At 45.3% G+C, this 11001-nt stretch overlaps 1 protein-coding gene across 1 annotated transcript; it reads left to right on the top strand.

Annotated features, from left to right (window-relative positions):
- Positions 1-226: 226 nt before the first annotated feature.
- Positions 227-2424, top strand: LOC124686677 (protein LYK5-like). The gene has a single exon (XM_047220579.1). It carries the CDS (start codon positions 227-229, stop codon positions 2288-2290), a length of 2064 nt encoding a protein of 687 aa, XP_047076535.1. The 3' UTR covers positions 2291-2424.
- Positions 2425-11001: the final 8577 nt, after the last annotated feature.

The raw sequence follows: 11001 nt of genomic DNA, 5'->3' as shown, positions 1-11001 counted from the left end.
AATGTAGACAGTTTCGTAGAAGAGACTCCTTAACTGAGTTGACTTGTCTTATATGCTCCGGCTGCATCCTTGGCCCAGCCACCCAGGGGAAAGAAGGAAGGAAAAGAAGTGACCTTTGACTTTGACTCCGTCCATCCACTCGCACCGCCGCGCATTCCTCACATACACACCCGGCCGGACACGCCAGCCACTTCCCGTCCCGTCCCCTTCCACCGCAACCCAGACAATGGCCGACGCTCCGCCACGCCCGCGCGGGGTGGCCTCCGGCACGGCGGCGCTCGCGCTCCTCGTGCTCCTCGCCGTCGCGGCCCCGCGGTGCCGCGTCGCGCGGGCGCAGCAGGGGTACGAGGCCAACGCGCAGGACGACTGCTACGGCCGGAACGACAGCACCGTGCTCGGCTACACCTGCAACGCCACGGCCGCCGCCGCCGCCCCCTGCGCCTCCTACCTCGTCTTCCGCTCCTCCCCGCCCTTCTACCAGTCGCCGGTCTCCATCTCCTTCCTCCTCAACCTCTCCCCGTCCGCCGTCGCCGACGCCAACGCCGTGCCCACCGTCTCCCCCGTCGCCGCCTCCCAGCTCGTGCTCGCGCCGGTGCCCTGCCGCTGCGCGCCGCGAGGGTACTACCAGCACAACGCCTCCTACACCATCATCTCCAGCAACGAGACCTACTTCATCATCGCCAACATCACCTACCAGGGCCTCTCCACCTGCCAGGCGCTCATGGCCCAGAACCCCACGCTCGACAGCCGCCACCTCCTCAAAGATAACAACCTCACCGTCCCGATCCGCTGCGCCTGCCCCTCGCCGGCGCAGGCCGCCGCCGGGGTCAGGCACCTGCTCACCTACCTCGTCGACTGGGGCGACAGCGTCGCCGCCATCGCCGACCGCTTCCGCGTCGACGCCCAGGCCGTGCTCGACGCCAACAGCATCACCGAAACCGACAGCATATTCCCCTTCACCACGCTGCTCATCCCGCTCAAGAACGCGCCCACGCCGGACATGCTCGTCTCGCCGGCGCCGCCGCCCGCGCCGTCGCCCCCGCAGGCTCAGCCTCCGCCGTCGTCCGGCGGGTCGTCTAGCGGCGTTGCCGTCGGAGTCGGTGTCGGCGTCGGCGCCCTTGCGTTGGCGGTCCTTCTTGCCCTGATTTTCTTCTTTGTCCGGCGCCGCCGCCGCCGCCGCACACAGTCCGTCGATGGGGAAAACGGCGGCCGTCCGGGGAAGGTCATGGCTATGGATGTGCCCTCCTCCTCCGATTACGACCCGCTGGCGTCCGGCAAGCACACCACAGGCACGGCGACGACCTCCTCCTCGTCCTCCTCGGCGCTGGTGTCCGGCGACGCGCGCGCGGCGGCGGAGGCGATGACCCTGTACAAGTACCCGGATCTCGACAAGGCGACGGCGGGGTTCGCGGAGGAGCGGAGGATCGCCAACTCGTCCGTGTACCGCGCGGTGATCAACGGCGACGCGGCGGCCGTGAAGCGGGTGGCCGGCGACGTGAGCGGCGAGGTGGGCATCCTGAAGCGCGTGAACCACTCCAGCCTCGTCCGCCTCTCGGGCCTCTGCGTCCACCGCGGCGACACCTACCTCGTCTTCGAGTTCGCCGAGAACGGCGCGCTCAGCGACTGGCTCCACGGCGCGGGCGTCGGCGGAGCCACGCTCGTGTGGAAGCAGCGCGTGCAGGCGGCGTTCGACATCGCCGACGGCCTCAACTACCTCCACCACTACACCAACCCGCCGTGCGTGCACAAGAACCTCAAGAGCAGCAACGTGCTCCTCGACGCCGGCCTCCGCGCCAAGGTGTCGAGCTTCGCGCTGGCGCGGTCGGTCCCCGAGGGCGCCGACGGCGCGCAGCTCACGCGCCACGTCGTGGGCACGCAGGGGTACCTCGCGCCGGAGTACCTGGAGCACGGCCTCATCACGCCCAAGCTCGACGTGTTCGCCTTCGGCGTCATCCTCCTGGAGCTGCTCTCCGGGAAGGAGGCGACGTTCGACGGCGGCGACAAGAGGGGGGAGACGCTGCTGTGGGAGTCGGCGGAGGGACTGGTCGTGCAGGGCGAGGACGCGCGCGGCAAGGTGCGGGAGTTCATGGACCCGCGGCTGCACGGCGACTACCCGCTGGACCTCGCCGTGGCCGTGGCGTCGCTGGCGCTGCGGTGCGTGGCGAGGGAGCCCCGGGGGCGGCCGTCCATGGACGAGGTGTTCGTCAAGCTGTCGGCGGTGTACAACTCCATGCTGGATTGGGATCCCTCGGACTACGGCAACTCGCGATCTTCCATCGCCGGGAGATAGATATCAGATTTGTACCACTGTAGTTGCATTTCTATTTAGGCTGCAAATTAAGATGCATTTTCCGCTCATGTACAGATTATTTTCGGTACAATCACTTCACTACAGCGAGAGTGATAAAATAAACATCAGAACTGCAGTGAGAACATATATATAGTGATACCACACCTTATTTGATACCATGATACCACTCTTTAAAATTTAAATAGTAAATGTTAAAAAAATTAGAACTAAAATTTTGGGTGTTCACAAGATGTGTGTTTACATACCTTGTAACTTTCGTAACCAAATTCGAAATATCCTTATGTATTTTAAATTTGGATCTAAAAATTTTAGACAATGTAAACACACATCTTGTGAACAGCCACAAATTTATTGTAATTTTTTTATCACTTATAAATTTAAATTTTCTGAAGTGGTATCATGGTATCATGTGAGGTGTGGTATCACTAGATATTTTCCCGTGATTCAGTTATTATTGAAGATGAGTGTATTTCTAACTTCTAAGGACACGATAAACCTATAACAAAATTGTATTTTAAATCTATTTTAAAATGTTAAAATTTGAACAAATTTCTAAGTCTACATGCCAACATTCTATGTTAGCTCATAAAAGTTTTGTATAAAGAACATTTTGTGTGACCTACGAAAAAGGATAAGAAAAATATCTCGTGACAACCTATTTTTGGATCATAGGCCATTAAAAATAACTTTTTTCGCAAAACTCTGTATGCGAACATAAATTGTCCGGATGTATACCATGACATATGTTTAGATTTTCAACATTTTAAAATATTGTTTTTAGACAATGGCTCCATCTACACCTACTAGCCAAAGTGAAATTTCTCCTTTTTAAAGGATATATATAATAATAGATCCATTTTGCTAGTTTTTTTTGGAATGTTAATCTATTGAACATATAGAAAATGGTTCGAAGACCCACACTGCTCTGTTAATTATAGAAAAACAAGGTGAAAACCTGAATAACGACAAGCCACACAAAAACACCACACAACATACAAGACGTCGGTAAGCGGAACACATGACATACATAGTCGGAGCAAAACTCCCGCAATAACATTGTACATATCTTAAATTCATAGAAAAATTACACCGTAGGGGTTTCTCTACGGTAAAGGTGTCAAAAAAAACTCCCACTATCAAAGTGTGCACGCCATCACATCGATTGGATCTGCAATGAGCATATTCGCCGTAGAGGACTGACATACCTGAAGGTAGAGAAACCTGTGTCTCTCCGATCCCACGACTAATGGCCAATGCCACTCATCTAAGGCTCCTTGTATGTGGAGGGGGTTCGTGCTGTCCACTGTTTTCATCCACCTTTGCAAGCCAAGGTCCCCTCTAACTGAATCCATCCCCAAGAAGGCATGTGACGCCGGGTAGTGCTATCATCGCATGATTCGAGAAGACCGAATTTAGTGTTTACCCTGAGCATGTCGGGAAAGCTAAGTGGGAGCTGCTACACCAATGACTCCAATAAAGAAACGACACTCGTAGGTGCCGCCGTCGACGACTCTAGCCACAACGAGGAGTACGGTTTTCACCAGCAACATCAACCGCACAAACCCAACCTAGTTTTAGGTGAACTGGAAATTCAGTTCAGAGGTGTGCTATTGAACATCATTTTACCCACGTGCACACAAATTACACATTAACATTGTATTATGACTTAGATTCACTAACTGATGAGTTTGTCGACATCAACATGGATGCATCGTTCCATGAAACTGACAAAAGTGGAGGTTGGGATGCTATTAGCAGGGATAGTAAGGCTGAATGTAACTTTGCAACAGCTAGTCCACTCTCACTGATGGAATGCATTTCATGCCGAGGCTACGCCTCTCTCCAATGTTATGCACATTGCTGAATAGATTGGCCTTTTTTCTGAAAAAACAGGGAAATTGTCCCAAAGGACCAAAAACTTCATTTAATCACAGCGGTGGAGGTACATTTTACATATAGATCCTTACAAGAACATAAATTTATTGTCACTAGTATAAATGCCCGTGCGTTGCCACGGGTTCTCAAATTTCATTTCTTCAATGCACATATATAATTCACAATTCACTATAAAAAAATAAAACAAATCAGGGATATCATAATGTACGATAACATGATAATACTGAACGTAATAACAAGACGACATTGTTATACATATGGGTGGTTTCAAGTTCTAAGTCTTCTTTGTACTTTTACGAGGTAAGTCTAGAGCACATGCACAATCACTTGGCATATGAGTATCTAATGAAGAACGAATATGTTGATGTCAACTTTAATTAGCTGAAACTCATAGTCGAGACAGAGGTATGCTGAGAGCAAAGCTCTAAACTGATCAACCGCAAATCAACTCCTTTATCTATCACGAACATGTAATTTTCCAGATCCTTCTTTAGTCTTCTAGTTTTACGGCCTGTTGATACGTCTCCAACGTATCTATAATTTCTTATGTTCTATGCTAGTTTTATGACAATACCTACATGTTTTATACATACTTTATATCGTTTCGATGCATTTTCCGGCACTAACCTATTAACAAGATGCCGAAGCGCCCGTTCCTGTTTTCTGCTGTTTTTGGTTTCAGAAATCCTACAAAGAAAATATTCTCGGAATTGGACGAAATCAACGCCCACGATCTTATATTTCACGGAAGCTTCTAGAGAGCCAGAGAGGGACCAGAGGGGAGCCCTGGGGGGGCCCCACCTAACAAGGCGGCGCGGCCAAGGGGGACGCCCCCCTATGGTGTGGGTCCCCTGGGACTCCACCGACATTGCCCCTTCGCCTATTTAAAGCCTCCGTCGCGAAAACCCTAAAAGAATAAGCCACGATACGAGAAAAGTTCCAGAGCCGCCGCCATCGCGAAGCCAAGATTCGGGGGACAGAATTCTCTGTTCCGGCACGCCGCCGGGACGGGGAATTGCCCCCGGAAGGCATCTCCATCGACACCACCGCCATCTTCATCAACGCTGCTGTCTCCTATGATGAGGAGGGAGTAGTTCTCCGTCGAGGCTAAGGGCTCTACCGTAGCTATGTGGTTCATCTCTCTCTCCCATGTGATCTTTATGTGATCATGAGCTTTGTGATCTAGTTGAATATCATCTATGTGCTACTCTAGTGATGTTATTAAAGTACTCTATTCCTCCTCCATGATGTAATGTTGACCAGTGTGTGCATCATGTAGTACTTGGCATAGGTTATGATTGTAATCTCTTGTAGATTATGGAGTTAACTATTACTATGATAGTATTGATGCGATCTATTTCCCCTTTCATAGCCTGACGGTGACAGTGTGCATGCTATGTTAGTACTCGCTATAATTGCAATGGTCTATCATGCACTCTAAGTTTACTTAAATATGAACACCGAATGTTGTGGAGCTTGTTAACTCCGGCTTGAGGGAGCTCTTGTAGCCCTACACAATGAACGGTGTTTGTCATCCAACAAGAGAGTGTAGAGAAAGTAGTATTTATTTATTCAGTTATGTGATCAATATTGAGAGTGTCTACTAGTGAAAGTATGATCCCCAGGCCTTGTTTCCAAGCACTGAAACTCCGTTTATTTACTGTTCTAATGCATGTTTACTCGCTGCCATCTTTATTTCAGATTGCTATTACCACTCATATTCATCCATATCACTTGCATCTCACTATCTCTTCGCCGAACTAGTGCATCTATACATCTGATAAGTGTATTAGGTGTGTTGGGGACACACGAGACTTCTTGTATCGTAATTGCAGGGTTGCTGGAGAGGGATATCTTTGACCTCTACCTCCCTGAGTTCGATAAACCTTGGGTGATTCACTTAAGGGAAACTTGCTTGCCGTTCTACAAACCTCTCGCTCTTGGAGGCCCAACACTGTCTACAGGAATAGAAGCGTGCGTAGACATCAAGCTATTTTGTGGCGCCGTTGCCGGGGAGGTAAGGTAAAAGGTATTCACATCCTCCGACTACTAAGCTATTTCCTAGCACTGTTGCCGGTGTGTGAGTGCTCGAAGCTATTCCGTTTAGATCCTGCAATTGCATCTTTTTGTTTCTTGTTTTTATTTTCACTAGTTAGGCTTAATGGAAAACAACAAAAATATTAGAGATCTTTATAGTATTTATCTTGAGTTAGGACATGAGGTGTTTGAAGAGAAAATTAAAAAACCTATGGAACTTTATAGGCATGATAATGGCAATGTTATTAGTATGAATGCTTTGAACACCATTGTTGCTAATACTATGGAAAATTCTAAGCTTGGGGAAGCTGGTTTTGATGAGCATGATATTTTTAGTCCCCCAAGCATCGAGGAGAAAATTTACTTTGATGATACTTTGCCTCCCATTTATGATGATTATAATGATAGTGGTATTTTGGTGCCACCTACTATGGAGGATAAAGTTTATTATGATTATACTATGCCTCCTATATTTGATGATGAGAATAATAATGATAGCTACTTTGTTGAATTTGCTCCCACTACAATTAATAAGAATGACTATGCTTATGTTGGGAGTAGTAATTATTTTATGCATGAGACTCATGATAAGAATGCTTTATGTGATAGTTATATTGTTAAGTTTGTTCATGATGCCACTGGAAATATTATGAGAGAGGAAAATATGGTCGTAGAAATTTTCATGGTACTAAAACACCTCTCTATATGCTGAAAATTTTGAAGTTACTTGTGTTTTATCTTCCTATGCTTGTCACTTTGCTCCTCATGAATTTATTTGTGTACAAGATTCCTTTTCATAGGAAGTGGGTTAGACTTAAATTTGTTTCATACTTGCCTTTTGATACTCTCTTTTGCTTCAACTCTTATTTCTTGTGAGTGCATCATTAAAATTACTGAGCCCATCTTAATGGCTATAAAGAAAGCACTTCTTGGGAGATAACCCATGTTTTTATTTTGCTACTGTTTTGTTTTGTCTTGGAAGTTGTTACTACTGTAGCAACCTCTTCTTATCTTTATTTTATTGCATTGTTGTGCCAAGTAAAGTCTTTGATAGTAAGGTTGATACTAGAATTGGATTACTGCGCAGAAACAGATTTCTTGCTGTCACGAAATTTAGCAGCCCCGTCTGTAGGTAACTCAGAAAAATCTGCCAATTTACGTGTGTGATCCTCAGATATGTACGCAACTTTCATTCAATTTGAGCATTTTCATCTGAGCAAGTTAAGTGCCCCTGAAAAATTCGTCTTTACGGACTGTTCTGTTTTGACAGATTCTGCCTTTTATTTCGCATTGCCTCTTTTGCTATGTTGAATGGATTTCTTTATTCCATTAACTTTCAGTAGCTTTGTGCAATGTCCAGAAGTGTTAAGAATGATTGTGTCACCTCTGAATATATGGATTTTTGATTATGCACTAACCCTCTAATAAGATTGTTTTGAGTTTGGTGTGGAGGAAGTTTTCAAGGATCAAGAGAGGAGGATGATACAATATGATGAAGACGAGTGAAAAGTCTTAAGCTTAGGGATGCCCCCGTGGTTCATCCCTGCATATTTCAAGAAGACTCAAGCATCTAAGCTTGGGGATGCCCAAGGCATCCCCTTCTTCATCGACAACTTATCAGGTCACCTCTAGTGAAACTATATTTTTATTCCGTCACATCTTATGTACTTTACTTGGAGCGTCTGTGTGCTTTTATTTTCGTTTTGTTATTTTCATTCTCTGAATAAATTCATGCTTGTGTGGGAGAGAGACACGCTCCGCTCGTTCGTATGAACACTGGTGTTTTTAGCTTTTAATGTTCATGGCGAAGGTTGAAACTGCTTCGTTTATTGTTATTTGGTTGGAAACAGGAAATGCTTCATGTGGTAATTGGTATAATGTCTTGAATAATTTGATACTTGGCAATTGTTGTGCTCAAATAGATCATGTTTAAGCTCTTGCATCATGTACTTTGCACCTATTAATGAAAAACTACCATAGAGCTTGTTGAAATTTGGTTTGCATGATTGGTCTCTCTAAAATCTAGATATTTTCTGGTGAAGTGTTTGAACAACAAGGAAGAGAGTGTAGAGTCTTATAATGCTTGCAATATGTTCTTCTGTAAGTTTTGTTGTACCGGTTCATACTTGTGTTTGCTTCAAACAACCTTGCTAGCCAAAACCTTGTATTGAGAGGGAATACTTCTCGTGCATCCAAATCCTTGAGCCAAAAACTATGTCATTTGTGTCCACCATACCTACCTACTATGTGGTATTTCTCTGCCATTCCAAAGTAAATTACTTGAGTGCTACCTTTAAAATTTCATTCCTTGTCTTTGCAATATATAGCTCATGGGAAAATAGCCTTAAAAACTATTGTGGTATTGAATATGTCGCTTATGTATCTTATTTCTTATAAGTTGCTTGTTGAGCGGTAACCATGTTTCTGGGGACGCCATCAACTATTACACCTTTGTTGAATATCATGTGAGTTGCTATGCATGTTCGTCTTGTCCGAAGTAAGGGTGATTTATCATGATCAAATGGTTTGAGTATGCATATTGTTAGAGAAGAACATTGGGCCGCTAACTAAAGCCATGAATCATGGTGGAAGTTTCAGTTTGGACATTAATCCTCAATCTCTTATGAGTATATTATATGTTGTTGAATGCTTATGCATTAAAGAGGAGTCCATTATCTGTTTTCTATGTTGTCCCGGTATGGATGTCCTAAGTTGAGATTTATCAAAAACGAGAAATCAAATGCGATCTATCTCCTTGGACCTTTGTACAGGCGGCATAGAGGTACCCCTTTGTGACACTTGGTTGAAACATATGTTATGCAATGATAATCCATGTAAATCCAAGCTAATTAGGACAAGGTGCGAGCACTATTGGTATTCGATGCATGAGGCTTGCAACTTATAGGATATCTTATGCATAACACATATTGATTATTACTACCATTGAAAAAATTGTTTCTATGTTTTCAAAATAAAAAGCTCTAGCACAAAAATAGCAATCCATGCTTCCCTCTGCGAAGGGCCATTCTTTTACTTTATGTTGAGTCAGTTTACCTACTTCTTTCTATCTTAGAAGCAAACGCTTATGTCAACTGTGTGCATTGATTCTTACATGTTCACCTATTGCACTTGTTATATTGCTTTATGTTGACAACTATCCATGAGATATACATGTTACAAGTTGAAAGCAACTGCTGAAACTTATATCTTCCTTTGTGTTACTTCAAAACTTTCTACTAAGAATTTATTGCTTTATGAGTTAACTCTTATGCAAGACTTATTGATGCTTGTCTTGAAAGTACTATTCATGAAAAGTCTTTGCTATATGATCAGTTGTTTAATCATTATTTTTACCATTGCTTTGAATCACTTCATTCATCTCATATGCTTTACAATAGTATTGATCAAGATCATGTTGGTAGCCTGTCACTTAAGAAATTATCCTTGTTATCGTTTACCTACTCGAGGGCGAGTAGGAACTAAGCTTGGGGATGCTTGATACGTCTCCAACGTATCTATAATTTCTTATGTTCCATGTGACATAGGCATCCCCAATGGGCCTGCCGAAGATAGTACCCGGTGTTTACTAAAGGCCCACTACCCGAAGAGTAAGGAGACTCGGAAGCCCAAGATATTATTAAGGAAAACTAGAGTTGTAATAGGAAGCATTATTTGTAATCTTGCGGGAGGAGTTAGAAACCTTCCTGACTTTGTAACTTGTACAATACGAATCCCTCGGCTCCGCCTCCTATATAAGGGGAGTCGAGGGACAAAGAAAGCATCGAATCATTGTTTCTCAAACCCTAGTTTTCATATTCGTCGACTACTTTTCGGCTGAAACCTTCGAGATCTACTTGCCCTCTACATCTAACTAAACCCTAGTCTACAATCCGTAGGCATTGACAAGTTAATACCTTGTCAATTGGCGCCGTCTGTGGGATCTAGAGGTGACAAGGAGCTGATCTCGATGGCATGTTCAAGATCGTCGACTTCATCAGTAGAAAGCAACATCATGGACAGAGGTAAACAAATCGAAACTATTCTCGTTGATTTTATTCCTCACCCGCCCTCCCGTTTGGATGCATATGCGTATCTGGAGGAGCCCATGAAGATGACGTTTGGAAAGTTCGATTTCCGCATCGAGAAAGAAGGAGTGTATCGTCTCGAAGTTCCGATCTCGTCGGGATTATCGGCGGTTGGTCCTGATTTCTCAAACTCAGTATCATCCATCGAGTCAAGCGACAAGGAGATTTCGTCGCCACGCTTCATCAGCAGCAATGCAAGCGAAAAACTCGCCAAGATCTTCAGCGACATGTCCTTCGAGTCATCTGCGGACTCCTATATAAGCGATGATTCAAGCGACACCGACAGCTTCGACTTCATCGACAAATCCATGTCTATTGGGAAGGTCTTCACCAATCTCTATGATGATGTCACCAAACCAAGCAAAGAAAAAACTCCAAAATATCACCAAGTTTATGCCATTGGAGAGGCAAGTCGCGATCAAGAGGAAACATCAGAGGCTTTCGATGATTTGGGAAATCCCTATGTCGATCCCTCAGATCTAAGGAGAGGTTTGGGCACTAAATATGTCGGGCCCACACCACGTGTCAGAGTCCAACTTCCATAAGTAGCCTGGGATAGAGCTGCGAAAGCTTTAGATGGCTCTGAACCAATGGAGACAACTGCTACAGTCGAAGAACTGCAAGCTTATCAATATAGACTCGCCCGAGCTGGAAGAGAGTTGGAAAAACAAA

Source organism: Lolium rigidum, chromosome 2, assembly GCF_022539505.1.
Source record: "Lolium rigidum isolate FL_2022 chromosome 2, APGP_CSIRO_Lrig_0.1, whole genome shotgun sequence".
NCBI lineage: Eukaryota > Viridiplantae > Streptophyta > Magnoliopsida > Poales > Poaceae > Lolium > Lolium rigidum.
Note: the sequence above shows the minus strand (reverse complement) of the source record. Positions and strands in the feature narration are given on the sequence as shown.